An 18974-nucleotide genomic window follows, 5' to 3' on the forward strand; every position below is an offset into this window, starting at 1 on the left:
TAAAGCTGTCGTCATGTATGCTAGTGGTTTACTGTAATACATCTTATTAAATGCCAGGTTAAAAGATTGTGAATGATGCAGACCTTTATAGTGTATGAAGTGTGTAGCATGATATTCGTATCGTTATTAAAATTGTTACATACTCGATAAATACTAATAACAACTTGTCTATTAAAGAATTTGAAAAAAATCTGCTTTCTCTAACTACATTTGCTACTTCGTGCTTGACTAATTCCAATGAAAACTTACATGAAAAAATAAGTTTATTGATTAGTCTAATTTCAGCTAGATGGGTTTCTAGTGTTATTCTCTTTATAATCACTGTGCTTCAATGCACTGAAGTGCTCTCATTAGCTGATTTGAGCAAGGCTATATGTTTTTCCAATTTATTTTATGTTTCTAGAAAGAGAAAAAAACTTAAAATGTTATTTTCAATGAGCAATTAAAGATCTAATTAACAAAATGAAGGATTTGCTTAGTCATAATTAAGATTACAATCTGATTTGTGAGATTCATTTGGAAGATTTCATCGCTATGAATTTGGAATATTTCCATGATACCTTGAGTTCAATGAAGTGAATCCTTTTCCATAGGTAAAGGTGCCTGGCCTCTCCCTTTAAAATAATTTCAGTCCTGCTTCTAATGTTGTAAGCAATCCCACTGCACTGGTGCTGTTGGAGGTATTCGTGAAGGATGCCCTGCTGGAGCAAATTCACTGAACCGGGCGTGGGGAACTGTGGAAAGAGCACTGTGTCCGTAGGAGTTTCTGAAAATTGCCATAGCCCAAGTAGAGCTCGGAGCTAGCACAGTCAATTCAAGGGGGCTGTGCAGGTCTGAGGCTGGAGGGCTGCAAGGAGGGTGTCCCTGGAGCTGTGGCTGTTGCATTCCCCTCCAAGCGGCACGGCTCAGATCTACACTCCGACTTCGATGAGGTCAGGTTTGGGTCTAGACTGTGCCTGCAAATGGGTCAGAAACAGTTAAAAGGCATTATCTGATGTTATATGTATTATCTAGCTATGACTAAAAATATTTGCATCAAAAATTTTCAATAATGCTTTGTTCTGGAAAGCTACTTTAATTAATACCAGTATAATTGCTTTTAACTTAGATATGGGTTCACAGCACTCACAATGCCAGTGGGTATTTTACCATATATGGAGACGAATCTTTGCAATCGGATCACTTTAATTCAAGACTCAGCTTTGGAGACACACAGACTATTTGGGCTCGAACTGGCTATCTGGGGTTCCTGCGAAGAACAGAGCTCACAGATGCAAACGGAGGTAAGAGGCTTCTCCTCATCTGCTAAGGGTCTGTGCACAACATTTGGATTAGTTTGAGGCTGACACTGTGTCTCTTGGCCTGCGCTATCTGACATGTTCAGTCTGTGAAGCCCTTAGAACTACAAAAAAAGACTTAGTTAAACAATCAGAAAATAAAGCAAATGACATTTTTTTCTTGCTGAAACTGTTGCTTTTCCTTTTCCATACCTTGGGTGCTATAAAGTCCCTCCACCAGTGACTATTTGCAACTGTTAATGTGCCCAGTGCTTCAGAATATCATCATTTGTTCTTGCAGGATCCACAGGGATATGTTTGTGTGTGTACACAAAGCCCTGGTGTGAGTCTGGGCCCTGTCCTAACTCCAACGACCACCTTCTTCCTCGGTTATAAACTTACTTACAGAAACTGCCCATTTCTTGAACGTCTCTGTCTTTAGAACTGCCGGGGAAGGTTACCGAAATGCAGTGCCAGCAGGAGCCTGCAGGAGAAGCTATGGGGCATTTTGGTTTCCTGTCAGGAACATACAGGATTTCACTGTATCTCTTTCTGACATCCCTTATCTTGTGTGCACATGGAAGCAACCAAGCACCGCCAGGCACACAACGGGACTCTACTTGGGAGAACGTTACTTTAGGATGGCTTTTTGCCGAGCACAGTTGTGTAGCCTTTTTGTGTTTCGTACTGACAGCCCACCCTTGGGAAAACGCAGGATTCTCTGACAATACAGCACCTGAAGCATGTGAATTGCTTAAATCTTCTCATGGCATAGAGTTGCAAAATCTCCATTCTGCTCCCACTTCTGGCTTCCTGTGCAGAAAGTTCTCTGCCCTGTATTACTGGTAGAAGTAATATTGCCATTACATTACCACTGCGCAACTGTCTGAGTTAACGTAAAAAGAATTAGTTATCCGCTTTTAAGTCTATTAGCAAATATTATTTCCTTTATGGATGACGTGCAAAAGCTTATTATCAACCTGATATCTTTTTAAAAGTCTCATTTCAGCCTCATTTATTTCTTTAGTCAATAAAAATTCATACTACAAGAGAATTATACTTCAGAGCTTGCCATCTGTCTTAATGACCAATTTGCTAAGTAGCACATAGCAAGTATTTCTAGCTTATGGATGCAAACCTTTGTGGCACACCTTAAGCAGCAGAACTGACCTTCTCAAAGCTACTGGAACAACATATTCCATACTGTTAGCGTCAGGTCCATCCTTTCTCTTTCAAAATAAAAAAAGAGAAGCAAGAAGTCTATTGTCTACTTAGGACTTTGCCTTAAAAAAAGAATGAGTCTGTTCTGTATCCACCTTCAAGACAAAAGGAATTTGTCCCACTGTATTTGGGTAAAGACACCCGCCTTTCTTTGTCAAATGGGAATAGCGTTTCTGCATTCCTTTTTTTTTTTTTTTTTTCCTGCTTTCTGCTGTATTTCAGCAATGCAGATTGCTTATTAGTTTGGAAATTACTTAGGGGTTTCATAAATTTGAGGATAATTTATAAATGTTATAGTACTTGCTTATTAATGTGAACATTTTTGTGATTTAGTGTTCTAGAGAACAGAATCATTATTATTTTTTTCCCCTTACAAACAGAACGCCATGATGCACTTTATGTTGTGGGTGCATTAGATGAAGCCATGGAGTTACGAGGGATGAGATATCATCCAATCGATATTGAGACCTCTGTAATTAGAGCACACAAGAGCATCACAGAATGGTAAGGATTATATAACACCACAGTTCTTATATAAAGCTGAAATATCTATAATGTCTGGGGTTTTGCTTGGATATTGCAATTGATCCAGGAAATGCTCTGTCAGGATGGTCACAGGATTTATAACTCAGTGGTAAATGCATCTTTAGGATGAAAGTTTTCATTAGAAAATTTAATCAGGAAGGACTGTTTTCTGTTATCATTCAATATGTTTCCTTTTTTTGTGTGCTTTTAAGTATGAGTGAAAGGTTAAACTTAGAAAATTTGAGAGAAACAAGCAGCTTTCAGGTAGGTCAGTAGCTGTTTCTTGGAGTTTGAGATTTATATTCTAACCAGGAAAAAAAGGCTCAAGCTTTAAGAGTGTTTTTATTAGAAGGAGTAAGCAAGCAAACATTTTAAATAAATGAACACACTAATAAACTTTATTAGTGAACACACTGTTACTTTTGAATTAGTTATTAATAAATCAAGCAATGGAAATTGAAGCAGTAAATCAATGAGTTAATAGTGATGTTGTCTTAACATATCACATCATCAAACGCACACAGCAGGTAATCATTTCTTGAGGCCATCTTGAGAACAAATTGCTTTTCATTATTCTTGCATCAGAAGACCGAATCAGGTAGTTGTTTTGTTTTGATCTAACCTCAGCTCAGCCTTCTCCTTTCAACCAAAAAAACCTGTCATAGCAGGTAGAACAATTCAGCTAATATAAGATATGACTCCCCATTTTGCTTTTCAGTCCTGTCTGCAAGGTGTGGCCTGCAGCAGTAAACTTACTAAGGAAGCCTAAGGACCATACTGGTTGCTACAGTCACAATGCTTTGCTTTTTTCTTCAATATCTGTTACAACTGAGGTAGTTAATTGCTCAGCTGACTGTAACTGAGGTTTTACCTGATTGTAGGCTCCCTAGCACATTGCCACTGGTGACACAGTCTTGTTGTGCTGGCTAACCATTACATGGGGTAGAAGATACTGGGTCCTCATACAGACCAGTACAAACACTTAAAGCATGCTGAGAAATGCTCCTTTCATATGTGTCATATTCTTGTCATCAGTGGATAGCAAGATGTCCAGGGACAACTCTAAGATGGCCACAGATTCATAAATCCGTGTGTTCAGCAGTACCTGTTGGTCAGAGATTTGTATGTCCTCAAAGTGTGAGCTCATGAGCAGTGAATGAAGGTGCCATATACTGCAGAAATGGTCATCATTGGTTTCAGTGGCAAAAAAGTTTTAAATTATATTCTTTTTCTCAAGACCACTGAGAGCTCTTTGGGGATACCTTTCCATCCTTCCCCTCTATTACCGTGGAAGTCCTGAGTGGGATAGGAGCAACTCGAAAAGGGTTGAGATAAGCTGGGAGGACCAAAGAGATGGGCCGCTGGATATCTGCAAGAAGGTCGGAGTACATGCAAATACTTCTTAGTGCCTTAACTCTTCCCAGTAGTTGGGCAATAAGGTACAAGACACATGAACAAGATTTCAGGAAACATTATGTGATGCTATTACTACACTTTGCTCAAAGGCAAACATTAAAAGTCTTTAGGGTTGTCTTTTCCTCAGGGAGGAGAAGTTTCTGGTGAGGTAGATTTTTCTGATGTTGTCCTTGCAGAAAATGGACACACAGATGTTCAAAGCAACATCTGGCTTGCTTACAGTGCCCAACCTCTTCCTACCCAGTAGTCCACCTAATCATTCTCTCAAGTCACCAGCGTGAAGTTTTCTTTTATAGTCATTGTCCTGACTGTCCTTGACTTTTCTCACTCAGCTTCTCCTGGATATCCTCTTCTTGTCCTTGGGAAAGACTCCTTGACAAAATAATATCTAGTAAAATCTTTCTTTGTATATTTACTTTGTATATGCTTTTCTTTGGTTTCTTTCTTTTTGTTGGAGGACACTGTTGTTTACGTTACAATGACCCATTAAGGATTTAACTTAATGGCATTGATACCTATTGCAAACAAAAGCTACTGGCTATGTCCAGTCCATAAATTGTAAAAACAGTCTCAGCTTCAAAGAAACATGCTCGTTTTGTAACATTTAACACTACTGAGGAAAGCAGGGACTTGTTGACTGATATGTGATCCTGCTGTGCAGCTTCTGTTATTGAGGATCTGTAAAGGTCATTTACAATTAACTCTTTTTTTCTTAAAAAGTTTTAACAGCACAAAATCAGCAACCTCTGACTTCAGACCTCCTGTGTCTTGATATGTAATGAGCAACAGAACGGCACACAGTACATTTTCATTGTGATGTATAACTGCACCAAACATTTTGGAAAGTGTTTTTAATAATGCGAAATAACGTGTGTGTATGTAATTCAATTAGAGCGCATTGTTGGCTCATGTTAGCTCCAAAGCCTTGGAGGAGGAACAGTACATACTTCCCTTGAATTTGCTAAGAAGTGGTTTTCTCTCTGTGCGTAATGACAAGTAGGTAAAGCTACACAAGATATTTGGAGAAGGAAATTACTATGGGCCTATATTTCTGGAGGTATTTCAACAAATTCCTTGCTTTTGCTGAAGCAGTTAGTGGGATGGAAGCAGCAAGAGGGGCCATTCCCAGCTCAGTGCACTGGCTGTGTTGCATCTTTTGGTTGTGACTGTGATTTCTTGAGAAAATGGTGCCTAGGTTTGTTTCTTTATTCATTTATTTTCCCAGGGCTACAAGTATAATATATTCATAAGTGATACATGCTGGCCAGTATAAATTCATCTCAACTGGTCGGAACATAAAGGACAGTCTTTTTTTGTACTTACAGTGGTCACCATTGAGTTGGAATCATGACATTTGAAATTTTTAATTAATTTCATTTATGAGTTTCAAATTAAATTGAGACCCTCTTAAGAGTGCCAATGATGCTAGGAATTACTAGCAGCTTCATGAAGGTTTGGGGTATCAGTCTGCTGGACTCAGACAAACCAGCTTCTCCCAAGCTGTGTTTTAGGGGCATTGCTTCTGAGACTTTCCATGAATAGTTTTCCAAAATAACAAGCTAACAGTGGGTTTAAGGCATGGTTTCAACTGCTATCTAATATTTTAATAAAACCTCCCAGGCTTTTTTGTTAAAATGTATTTAGTATTAACTTAGATGCTTGTGCAGCTCACTAGAACTTCTGTGAAAACAAGATTACAAAATAAAATTCATTTCGTAGCAGTACTAAGTCCAAAGGAGCCTCCACAACCTTACTCTGAGTACACATTAGTGTTCCAGATCAATAAACACAAAAGCTCATAAGAATTCTGTCAAACTACTTTTGCAGAATCTGAAAAAGAAATATGCTTGTTTAATAATAAGTACTTTTTCTTCTAAAGTCTGCTAAGCATCAACTTAGAACACATTTTCATAGCTAACTTTTGGGCAAAGGTGTGTTTCCAAAGTACACGGATATTCAGAATTTTAGTAGATCAAAAGAGTGCACTTCGGTCTCAGTCCAGCATTGACCTTAGTGTAAGCAGCTCTTTTCTGAAGTTAGCTTATATACATAATATGGTCTAACTTTCAGACGCTTTTGCTCAAGATAGTTATGGAAAATTATCCCCTGATCTTACAAGGTAAATGAGGACAGGGTTTGATATAAGAGTTACATGTGTAGAATATAATTATTTATGCAACAAAATAAGGTAGAGCAAGAAATAACCACGGTCTGTGTCTTAAACATGTGCAAAGAGGAACGAGACTGCTCTTTGTGGATTCTCAACCCTGCTGACCTGTGAGGCTTCAGAGGCTGTGGAGAAGTGAGAGGAGTGGGGAAGGGGTGGAGGGAAGAATACACCAGGCTTTTGTACCCTCTCAGCCTCCATGTGGAAGGACAAAGACCTTGTCCTTAGCTAGAAAGATGCCTGGTAGCAGAAACCAAAACTTACCTGCTTTGGTTCAAAGGCCTAGCCAGGATTTTGGGGTTATTCAAAGCTCGTTCAGTGAAGAAGAGACGCTGGTGATAACGGTGTTTCTTTGACCGTCTCACCTGTTCCTAAGGAACGTAAAAACTCCTGTCCCTTTAAACCCGACAGAACTAAACCACAACCGAAATAAAGCAGATGGTTTCTGTGTAAACCAAGTGGTCCAGAAAAACCAGAGCTCTTTTGTACCGAGCTCTGACCTGCCTGGACCGCGGCCAGCCCACTGCAGGAGGCGCGTAGCACACCGGCCTAGCACCGTGCAGCCACAAACGCCCCCTCCCCAGCCCCCGGGGAGCTCTGCGCACGCAGCGTGCCGTGCAGATGCTCCCGAAGCTCTGCACCCCTATCCTAGGCAGTGTTTATCCAAAAGGTCTTCCAGGCTGGGCTGTGTGCCGTACAGTGCTTTATCGCTGTCTTCTCTTCTGACCTCCTCTGCTCCTCTGGGCTGCTCTTCAGAAAAACCTAGAGGAAACGCCTCCACCCACACAGCGCATGCCTGCGTGAGCACGGCCGTGCTGTGACAGCTCCCGGGCTTCAGAGGGAACTGCAGTATTCCTTTCTGCCTCCTCACACAACGGGCAAGGATTAGACTCGAGGTTCTGTCAAGCTTAGCTCACGTCTTAATATTGCAGCGATACTGAAGCGCTTGGTGGATGAGGGAAAGGCTGTGGATGTGGTTTACCTTGACCTCAGTAAGGCTTTTGACACAGTTCCCCACAACATTCTCCTCAAGAAACTGGCTGCTCGGGGCTTGGACTGGCGTACGCTTCGCTGGGTTAGAAACTGGCTGGATAGCCGGGCCCAGAGAGTTGTGGTGAATGGAGTCAAATCTGGTTGGAGGCCGGTCACTAGTGGTGTCCCCCAGGGCTCGGTACTGGGGCCGGTCCTCTTTAATATCTTTATCGATGATCTGGATGAGGGCGTCCAGTGCACCCTCAGTAAGTTTGCAGACGACACCAAGCTAAGTGCGTGTGTCGATCTGCTCGAGGGCAGGAAGGCTCTGCAGGAGGATCTGGATAGGCTGGAGCGATGGGCTGAGGTCAACTGCATGAAGTTCAACAAGGCCAAGTGCCGGGTCCTGCACCTGGGGCACAACAACCCCAAGCAGCGCTACAGGCTGGGAGATGAGTGGCTGGAAAGCTGCCTGGCCGAGAGGGACCTGGGAGTATTGGTTGATAGTCGGCTGAATATGAGCCAGCAGTGTGCCCAGGTGGCCAAGAAGGCCAACGGCATCCTGGCCTGTATAAGAAGCAGTGTGGCCAGCAGGTCTAAGGAAGTGATTGTGCCCCTGTACTCGGCTCTGGTGAGGCCGCACCTCGAGTACTGTGTTCAGTTTTGGGCCCCTCGCTACAGGAAGGACGTGGACGTGCTCGAGCGAGTCCAGAGAAGGGCGACCAAGCTGGTGATGGGTCTGGAGAACAAGTCTTACGAGGAGCGGCTGAGGGAGCTGGGCTTGTTCAGCCTGGAGAAGAGGAGGCTCAGGGGCGACCTTATCGCTCTCTACAGTTACCTTAAAGGAGGCTGTAAAGAGGTGGGGGTTGGTCTGTTCTCCCACATGCCTGGTGACAGGACGAGGGGGAATGGGCGAAAGTTGCGACAGGGGAGTTTTAGGTTGGATGTTAGGAAGTACTTCTTTACCGAAAGGGTTATTAAGCATTGGAACGGGCTGCCCAGGGAGGTGGTGGAGTCACCATCCCTGGAGGTCTTTAAAAGACGTTTAGATGTAGAGCTTAGCGATACGGTTTAGTGGAGTACTTAGTGTTAGGTCGAAGGTTGGACTCGATGATCTTGAGGTCTCTTCCAACCTAGAAATCTGTGATACTGGGATACTGTGATACTGTGAGAGCTAGGGGGGCTGGTTTTCTGCCCTGCCTGCAGACACGTTCCCTCTTGCCACTTAGGCCTTGTGCCTCAGCATACAGAAGGAAGCATCGCGGTTGAAACAAGCAGTAATCAAGTTGGGATGAAATGGATTTAAAAAAAAAACAAGCAACTAATACTTCTTTTTCTTTGATTCCAGTGCGGTGTTTACCTGGACAAATTTATTGGTCGTTGTAGTTGAGCTGGATGGATCGGAGCAAGAAGCTTTGGACCTGGTTCCTTTGGTCACCAACGTGGTCCTGGAGGAACACTATCTGATTGTAGGGGTGGTGGTGGTTGTGGACATTGGTGTAATTCCTATCAACTCCCGTGGAGAGAAACAACGTATGCACCTACGAGATGGATTTTTGGCAGACCAGCTAGATCCCATCTATGTGGCCTACAACATGTAGTCTTGTACCTTAAAGCTTCCATGGACTTTACTATAGATGTATAAAATTTTTTGGTGTCCACTAAAAAAAAAATGTGCAGATAATATGCTGACACTCATCAGAACGGAACTGTTTCTATTTGGAACTTTTCAAAGCAGTCACGATTGGCAGGAAATAAAATGTGAAATGTTTTCTTTTACCACTAAATTTTAGAAAAGAAGGACTATGGGGTAAGGCCCTTCAGTTTGTTGGAAAAGCCCATTTTAAACTTTTTTTTTTTTTTTTGCTTATTGGACAATACTGCTTTTTGAGTAAATGTGGCTTTGTATTTTACATTAAGTAAGCTGAAGTAGATTTTTTTTATTATTCTGCCCTCCAAATGGATTCTTTTAAAACAATTTACATACTAATACAAAGAATTGTTTTCTTCATTTGTTTTAATATGTCGTAAAAGGATGATGAACACAAATCTGTTACTAACGTAAGCCATTTTAGGTCCCACATCTTAGGAAACTATGTAGTGGTACGAGGAGAATACCCAAAGTAGCACCTTTAAATTAGAAATCTAGCAGCTTTCTGTCAGAGATGCTGAAAGCACAGAGGCCAAAGAGCCTTTGCTGTTAGCATTAGAATGGAAGAAATTTATAAATAAGGTGTATTTCGGCAATGAACTTGCAAATATCTTTGTACTAAACTAAAAAGATAAAATAAGTTAACTACTTCTTCTGTAATTATGTACAAAAACGTTTAATTTATTTTGATCTCTTTAGAAGTATAAAAGAGAAGAAACATTCAAGAATATTAAACTCTTGAAATGTTTGCTAATATAAAAACAAAGTGTTGTATTATCTTGAGTGGATAGTATCACATCAAATATATATATATGAAATATAAATTCACTAATGACAAAAGATTTTAAAGTTTAAAATGCAGTACTTGTCACTTGCATGGTGTCTCCCACTGTAGATAATCAAATGTTACTCACAAATTTTTTGAAAAAAAAGCAATCCTGGATTGCTAAGTATCCCTGTCTAAAAGAATCCTCTAGATACCAGCAAGTGGAATTATTGCTGCCTTTAAGGCAGTGAATGAATTTAAGACTAAAAATGCACTACAATAATTTTTTTTTCTTTGCCATGGAGGCAACAATAAATATTCGTGCTGGCATGTGCATACACTTGTTAGACTTAGAAAAGGCAGGTTGAGGAATAGCACTGTTGTCTAGCTGCAAAACTTTGTTGCACAATTTTTTCATTGTTTTAGTTGGTGTTTTTATTGCTATAAGGAAAACTTCTGGGGTTATTTGCACAGAGTTATCAATTTGCCTCTCAGCTAGGACACATAGCTCGGTGGCCAAGGCATCCAGTTTACATTTACAGAAAACGATTGTTTCGATGGTCTTTAATTTATTCCTTAACGGAGAGGAGCGTACAGTCACTACAACCAATTCAGCACAAATCGTGCATCTGCTAACTAGTCCCTAAGCCAATTAAAACATCAGAGGAACTGAACTGCCTGTTTTAAGATCCACAGTCCCAGGGTCTCTGACCTGAGGCCGTCAGTGGGAGAAGAGTAGGAAAACATGCATCACAGCTGCCTTCATTTTACTACCTTTGGATAAAGGAGAGGTTTGATTTCCCAATTCTGCTGTCTTCCCTGCACCCCACACCCCTTTTTTTAAAAACTTTCCCCTTTCTTCATGTGGTTGTAACTGAATTGACCCGGTTGTGGTCAAGAGTGGGATTTACCAGCTGCAGTCCAAGAATGCTTTTCTTATTGTCCAAAATTACGTTCATGTGCTGGCTCTCATTACCAGGTATGCATGACTAAGATTGTTGCAGGGCAAACGTAATCACGTTTATATCACGTATAAGGGACATATTTTGTCTGCCTTTGCAGAATGCTGTACAAGAAGTGGACCCCTGCTAACGATAGTAGTTTTGTTTGGCTTCTGAGTCTCAATGCTGGTTGTTTAAAATCTTTTTAAAAGGTGGGGACATTTTAGTCTGCATGTACAGTACAGAGCATCTCACCATGTCAGACTTGTTTTATTTCAAATCATCTTTTCAGACTTCACTGTCCTGTGAATATCCCTATTCATGCTCTGAAGACCAATCCTAGATTTTGTCAACTTCATTTTCTGCTCCCTTTAAAAAGAATAAAATCTGTTTTTAATGGCAAGTCGCTGTAAGGTTTCAGACAAGATGTTGATTGATTACAAACATAATTGCAGTGTGTGAACTAACTTGTGAAGTCCTGCTATCGCTGATCTCAGTACTGCAAAACAAATTTAGCTGTCATTTAAAGCATCACTTTAACCTTCACGAAGTCAACTTTGCATTTGTAGAGAAAAAAAAAAAAGAACTGCAATGCAGTTGTGAAGCGCAGTTAATAACAGCTCTCTTCTGCAACCTGTCATCCGTGGTTGTTAAATTCTGAGTTAAGAGAAACGATAAACTGAGTTTCTGGTTTTGTTGTGCAAGCAAAAGAAAGGAAACATTTAAGCACCATCAGACTGAGCAATAAAGAAGGATTGTTCTGTATTAGAAATCGTACTGTAGATAAACCATTCATGAGAATGTATAAAATGTTTGTCTTGTGACCTTGTGCTTTTGAAGTCAGACAAAACCATGTAATCAACTTGATGCACATGCACAAAACAGAGGGTACACAATGAACATTTAAACACAAAACTAATCAAACAGGAGCAGATTCCTCATGGTGCTTGTTTATTATATATATTTAATCCTGCTTGACACTTTACCCAAGGGAAGACTGTCCCTTTTATCAGTTGAATGTTAGCAGCGTTATTTCATAGAGTGTGGTGACTGGTTAGAGAAATTCATGTAACTCAGCCAATCACAGTTTCAAACAAAAATTTTTATGTGCAAAGGACAGCAACCTTCTTGTATGTTAAACCACCAGTACGCTTTGTACATCTGTGATAACGCCTGTTTTATATTCAAATGAACAAATAAAAGCTTTTATTTTTGTTGCTCTGAAAATATCAGTTTCTTAATTAGTCATCTAAAATTGAGCTTCCTAGAGCTGCCTAAGCTCAGTGGAGGAACATTGAGAGCTATACTGTAATTTTATTTTGTTTACCTCTCTTGTTGCATAATTTATTAGTACAAATCATGATACTTTTAACAATGTTTAAATACTGGTGTGGGCATTTATTGCTGAAAGACTTTCATATGGCAACAAATGTTTTTGTGAAATGTTTTTTTAATTCTTTTTAATATATTCAAATATACTGTTCACATTTTTGCTGAAAGTGTAAAGATTATTGTAAGCTTGGTAACATTTTGTGAGAAGCAATAACAAGCATTAGTACTGTAAAACTCCTCAAATTTGTCACATCACTTTTGTTGCAAAGTCTTGATACTGGCACGTTTCTAATCAGTCGTTTAAGTTACTGATCCAGGTGCTACATCTCTGCTGCTGGAGCTTTCTGCCAGTGGAAATGCATGGGGAACTGGTTTGTCACACGTGGGCTTGAACCTCTCTATCAGTTCAGACGCTTTGGCTGGCCAGACAAAAACACTAGGAAGTGTGATCCACTTATTTCCATTGGCCCTTTCCAAAACCAACCGAACAAACATGATTTCAGGGCTTCTCTGGTTTGCAGCCAGTAGCAGCAGTGTCCACAGAGAACAGCTTTGGACCTAGCCCTGGTTTTCAACGTGTGATTTCAAAGGGTGAGGTTCGGAGTCCCTGTTTGTTGGGTAGCCCATCTGAAAAGCCGAGGGTATAAAATCCAAGCTCCGGTGGTCAAATTTCAGGCAGCAAGTCGAGGGTGGGAGGGGAGGACGGCTGGACAGCAAGTACTTAGTTCCTGATTCAATTTTATAAAGCGTTTTATTACAAAAAAACAAGGGCTTGATGTTTTTATGATGATGGTGATTAGGATTTTTAAAAGGTCAGAATGCTCTGAGTACACATTTTAGAAGTCATTTTGGCAAATGATGCCATAATGCTTGAAAAACTGGTGGGGAATCTCAACAGGAAAAAAATGTAGTAAGGTTCTGTGAATCATTTCCTACACGGTAAGAACTGTACAATTTATTCATTATTAGGTGATAGTATTAAGGCAAAAACAACAACAACAACAAAAAAAGTCTGATAAAAGACCTTGCGGCTTCTTCTGTGCACTCTTGGCCTGAGCTGCCAGAGTGCGGTACAGCACACGAGAGCTCCACAACACGCTGGGCAGCTTGGTTTCAACAGAAAGATCCACCTCTTTCATCCACCTTTACTTATCAGGGGAGCACAGAGATCAACAAGCTCCCACCAGGCTCCTCAAAAACAAAACGAGAGGCTCTGGGGATGCGGCTGACCTCCCACAGAGGTTTTCCCATTCGGCCCAAGGCGCTGTTAGGCCCCGGCAGAGGCCTCAGTGCAGCGCCGAGCAGGCCAGGGCCGGGTGATGAGGCCCAGGAGGGGCGGCCTGAAGTCACCATGGGCAGGGACCCCCTGTCCCCAGGGCAAGAGCCGGCCCTCACTCTGTTTTTCTATTTTTATTTCATTTGGGGAGAAAATTAAAGAGTTCAGCCTGAGCTATTGGTGTGATCCTGGGTGCTTCCTCGGCAGACTGCCTTCCCCAAACCCCTCATTCACCTTGCTGTCATTTTGGTAGATTTAGGCTTTTCTTTCCAGGGTTTTTCTGTTCCCTTTTGAGAACTGTCACCTTAATGCTCTTCCAGGAAGCCTCCCAGGCATCGCCTCACTTGTGCTGTACCTCATGAAGGTCACCATCTTTGAAACAGCAGCTCTTCTTTCCTCACCCAGCAACCCGCAGCAGCTCATTTCTGTGCCTTTTTAGCACACATCCCAGTGCTGGATCCTGCGTGGCCTTTCAGAGCAACCACAGATTCCCCAAGCAGGTGACAGCACTGCCCACCCCTCAAAAGCAGTGCCAGGAGAGCTCACACTCCTTTCTGCTCTACACAGCCAAGCTTTCTTCAAAGCCAAAGCCCTGTTGTGATCTGTATGATCCACCCGGGGAAACCAAAAGGCTTTGTCCCAGGAGATCCCATAATGCAACTAATAATAGTTAAAAACAACAACAACAAAAACAAGAAAACTGATCTTGGTTTAATTTCATGCTTTGGTGGCAGGCTTCGTGCAAGGCAGTGTCCGGTGGAGGGGTCCGAAGGAGGGGACGAAGCAGGTGCCACCAAATGGCTTCCAGCTGCAGGTGGCAGCGTGTGGGAAGGGTTCCGGGAGGCAAGGAGCGAGGAGCTGCACTGAGCCTTCCCTAAAGGAGAAGACAGCAGAAGACAGAGCCATGAACGAAGGGCAGCTTTAGGAAGAGGTGTAGAACAGAGCAGAAGGAGGCAGAGCCAGAGAAGAGAAGGTGGTGCTGGTGGAGGTAAGGGTCCAGCAGCTGAGACCTGGTGGATTCAGGCACGTAATTTGAGGTGCCCACAGTTTGATCTTCTCACCAAGGGGTACAATTCAAGTCAGGGAGCTCCAGGGGCCTGCACCCGGCCCTGGTGTTAACCTCAGATTCAGCCCAGAGGCTTGGATGAACTGCTACGTGCTGACCGCAGCCATGTAGGGGTTTTGAAATAAGAACAAAGAGATTAAGACAGGAACAAAGAGAGGAAATGCATGGGGTTTGGAGGACAGACACTGTGCAAGAGAAGTACAGCAGTTATCCCAATCCAAAAGGTTCAGGAAACTTGAAAACCCATCCCTGTATCAGGCAAAAGGACAGAAGAGGGAACGTGCTTGGAGAAGGCAAGGGTAAGAGGAGCAGCTGCACACAGGACACAAATAACGTTTCCGTGAGGCAAGGTCAGGTGGGGAGCGTGCTGGGAAGCAGAGGAGGGCGAGAGCTTGAGCCAGCAACTGCCCTGGGGAAATCGGCGGCCACACAAAGGAATTAAACTTTCCACTGCAGACCCACTTGTTCACTAACATCTCTAGGATGCTTCCCACAAGCATTTGCCTTTAGATAGTGTCCTGAAATCTACAGTAGGATTTTTCTTTGCATGAATGCTTTTCTCCCCACCACACATGTGCTGCGTGACGGGGTGAGGATACGCACTCATGTGTACCTGCGTGGCTGCAAGGCCCCGTGGCTGTGGGAACACACAGCGTGGCTTTGGGGTTGCTGCGTATAGAGCAGCAGCGGCAATATGCAGCCCAAGGAATAGCACTGACGAGCAGGATGGAGGACGGTTCCTTTAGGCCCTTCTCTTCCCTTCCCATGCAGCTATTTGGTTAGCAAACCGGAAGAAAAAAAATAGATGAAGTGAACAAAACCAGATTTTTCTTAAAACTGTCGTTGTAATGCTTCCCTTTTCAGCGGCTCACCTAGCAGGGTTGCAGCCTCACCGTGAAAACAGCGTCATCACAGTTTTGCTGCATGTGCATGCAGACACGTGCACTTCCATTTCAGCTTCCTTATAACTAACGGAGTCATTTGCTTCTACAGCACATTAAAGCCAAGAGATCTGCAGAAAAGAAAGTCAGTATGCAATGCATCCGCCCAAGTGAGATGTGACAAAGTGTAAGTGTCAGAGAAAGCATCTACATATTCAAGTTAGAATTGGTCTCATGGGCAGTTCAACTTCATTTTAGGTAAATATTATAATAAATGCATTCTATTTATCCAGTTTTGACTTGGAAATGCTGAGCCGCAGAAAGGACAATAATTGTTGAAGGCACTTGCTCCCTGCAATTTACATTTCAAGACCTACCCTTAAAAAAAATAAAAAAATAAAAATAAATAAATAAAACTGAGCCCATATTTGACCTGAGTGTAGGTTGGCCATATACCAAAGGGAGAGCATTTTCATCAGGGTCCTCAGAGAGCAGCAAGAGTAGTGTGGCCACCTCTCAGTGGCCACACAGCTCCCATTAGGAGGCACACGAGGATCTTGGGGTCATACATGACCTGTGAGGTTGGAGGGACGTGACCATGCAATGAACTTGAGCTCAGCAAACAGCAAGAAATTTGGCTGAAATTCCATTCAGGGCAGCATTGCTCTGACAAAAGTCTTTGGAAAACTTCCCCTGACCTTTGTGAGTGGCGCTGCACAGGAGCAATCCTGCTCTGAACAGAGGATCAAGTCAACCCAACGGTAGATTAAGAGGTTGCTAAGAAAAGATAAAAAAACAGAGGATAAAAGAATGTCAGAGCAAATAACCCTCCCCCCAGAAACCAACCAACCAACCAAACAAAAAGCTTGGTACTGCTTTGGGTCCAGTTCTGCACTCTCTCTGTACAGTCAGCCCCAGTGAAGTCACGTTAATAGATTACAGAGCAGACCTGTGTGAAAGATGCTCAGGAGTGTCCTGAAGGGGATCAGCAGCCCCACTGCTGAGCTGCAAGTCCTGCTCAAGCGCAGCCCCCAGCCACTGCTGTGGTGTCTTAAAAATGTCTGTTAAAAGTTTGAAGGCAGTGGCCTGTAAAAGGACAGACTTCACCAGTGTGCTGAACTGCCATCTGCCTGCTGCAGCCTCTGGATGGGCAGCAAATCAAAACGGCCTTCCTCCTCCTCCTCCTTCCCCTCCTCCTCCTCCTCCAGGTGCTGACACAGCGCTTTGTGTTTCAGCCCCAGCAGCTGCCTTTTGGCAGAGATCCTCCAGGCCTCAGGATCTCGCAGGGCTCATCAGTCAGCAAGCTGGAAGACTTCAAACCAACATAAAAATGTCACAACAATTCCTGCTCTGAGGAGTTGAGCCCTAACCTCCAGAAATGATTCAGACTTTATATTAGTCTATCTATTCATTTATTTTTAAACAAGGGTTGCTGCAGGACAGGCCCCTCTGGGTGCTGCTTTGCTGCACCAAGCAGTGGCTGCAGCCGGCAGGAGGGACGGGAGCACACCCCTGCCTGGGGAGGTGCTGACCAGAAGGGAAAACTGGGTGAAGCAGCAGTATATTTGGAAGAAGCTGTAACCAGAAAAGACAGAGAATTGGTTACATCTCTGCAGCGCATTCTGCACAGGGAGTGACCCCAGGGACCTTCTGCTTTGGGCCATGGCTTCTGTGCCTCACGAAACCCCAGGCAGGGTGATGGAGCGAGCGCGGGAGGGGCTGCAACAGGCTGTTAGCTACACAGCAAGCGGCTCTGTCTTCCCCCTAGAGGCCGCCCACCCCAGGCAGAGCAGGGTTTTAGGGGAAGGGACGGTGGCACAGCTTCGGGTGGTTGCTGCTCCTCGTCAAGCCCAGGGCTGCAGGCAGCACACCGAACCCCTTCGGCAGTGCGGGCTGGGGCTGGACTAGGAGGTGTGTGTGGGCACGGTGGTCGTGGGGGCTTCGTGCTGGGCTGGGGAGCAGCTCGGTGGTGTGGAGCTGTTCCCAGTTCCCAGCAGCTCCTTCCCGCAGCCATGGGGTGCTTGTTGGTGTCAGCAGTGATCGGCTTGGGGCTGCAGCTCCGCACCCCAGTGCCGGCTCCAAGGGCTCCGTTTGCAGCCCCATGGTGGCTGGTGGCACCAGCCCAGAGCTGGAGCACTGCTGGTATGGCAGCCACAGGACAGAATCACAAGCAGTTGCATTAGGGAAGATCTGCTGATCCTCCCTTTCTTCAGGGGAAAAGTAAACGGCTTCGTGGCACTTGTGGTCTTTACAGAATCGTGAGAAGTTAGAGAAAGGCTCGGTCCCTTGGTCAAGTGACAGCGCAGGGAAAAAAAAAAAAAAAAGAGTTGATCTAGTGCATGAGCCATGCATGGCAGAGTTTTGGGCTGTGTGTTTTGTTCAAGGAGGAGCCCATGTGGCGCCTCAGGCTCAAATCCCCAGCGATCCCCTAGGGTCTGGGTGCCTGTAGCGGGCAGGGCCGCAGCTCAGCCCTGTTCCAGGCTCACCCCAGGGTGCCTGAGGCACCTTCCCTCCTGCCGGCAGGGGCTCGGAGCTGCCACAGGCAGTGCACTGACTTCGTCCACGTGTGTAACGAAGCCACTTGTCACCTCACAGGCCCTGCCACAAGGGATGAGTGCGTGCCCCCTGTGCTGTGGCTCATGAGGCGAGGCAGGGCCCAAGGCTGCGTGTGGCATCGTGCGGCCTCCTCGGGGCAGCGAGCTGCCTGCTGAAGGCACTTCTCCTGTCAGCGAAGGAGTTTTAAAAACATAAATAGTGTTCTGGCTTTTTAACAGGCATTGTTTCCTGCTGCAGAAATGCCTGCCCAAGCACTGCTAAAGCATTCCACACAACCAGCTCCACAGTGTCTTCATGCAGAATTTGGGTCTATTTTTAGGTGCCTTTCTGGGACAAATCCTATTTCCACTGAAGCTTCACGCCAGCTTATTTTTCACTTCGAGGCAGTTAGCGGAAGCCGGCCGGTGGCTTTGTGAGCACACACGTATTGCCCTTTTGGCATGGCATGTGCTTCCTCTCTCTCTCTCTCTCCCTCTCCTTCTCCCCAGTTCCTCAGCCTTTCTTCTGTATTATGAATTATTGGTCTCTTTTTATGTGAAAATTACCTGCGAAGTAAACCCTGTGTTTCATTTCAGCCCGTCCATCACCATTTGCCTTAAGCAATCTTTCAGCACTCAGCCACCAGCCCCAGGGGAGCAGCAGAGCCAAGCAAAACTTTGTTTTCTCGGGGTTCTCCCTCTCGCTCTGACTGCCCAGTTGGTAACGCTTAGCAGCCCAGCAGTTCTTTTTGAAGGAGCATTAGTCAGAGGATAAAGTAGTTTTAATCCTTTTGACTTCTGGAAATAGGTTTTAGTAAGATAAAATATGGCAGTTTTTTCAGAGTTTTTGGAAGATAGTTTTTTTTTCTTCGTCTTTTTGTTTTTCCTTTTACATTAAATGTGAACATCCCCTACTTAAACCTAACGCTACTCTACTTTTCTCACAAAA

The 18974-nt window shown here is 43.8% G+C and overlaps 1 protein-coding gene and 1 long non-coding RNA gene across 7 annotated transcripts in view; one reads left to right on the plus strand and one right to left on the minus strand.

Moving 5' to 3' along the window:
• DIP2C (disco interacting protein 2 homolog C) overlaps positions 1-12163 on the plus strand; it is a 318399-nt gene extending 306236 nt beyond the window's left edge. For all 6 annotated transcript variants that reach the window (XM_083823675.1, XM_083823677.1, XM_083823676.1 and 3 more), the window contains 3 exons: positions 1109-1283; positions 2879-3002; positions 8927-12163. In XM_083823675.1, coding sequence (XP_083679801.1) covers positions 1109-1283; positions 2879-3002; positions 8927-9179 — 552 coding nt within the window. In that variant the 3' untranslated portion in view covers positions 9180-12163. The remainder of the gene's footprint in view (positions 1-1108; positions 1284-2878; positions 3003-8926) is intronic.
• LOC310894019 lies at positions 11189-16677 on the minus strand. The gene is made up of 2 exons (XR_014579493.1): positions 15504-16677; positions 11189-14418 (listed from the first exon to the last, which is right to left on the minus strand). It is a non-coding gene; the product is annotated as an uncharacterized lncRNA (long non-coding RNA).
• Between the last annotated feature and the right edge of the window lie 2297 nt (positions 16678-18974).

The sequence above is a fragment of the Anser anser genome (assembly GCF_964211835.1).
Source record: "Anser anser genome assembly, chromosome: 2".
Classification (NCBI taxonomy): Eukaryota; Metazoa; Chordata; class Aves; order Anseriformes; family Anatidae; genus Anser; species Anser anser.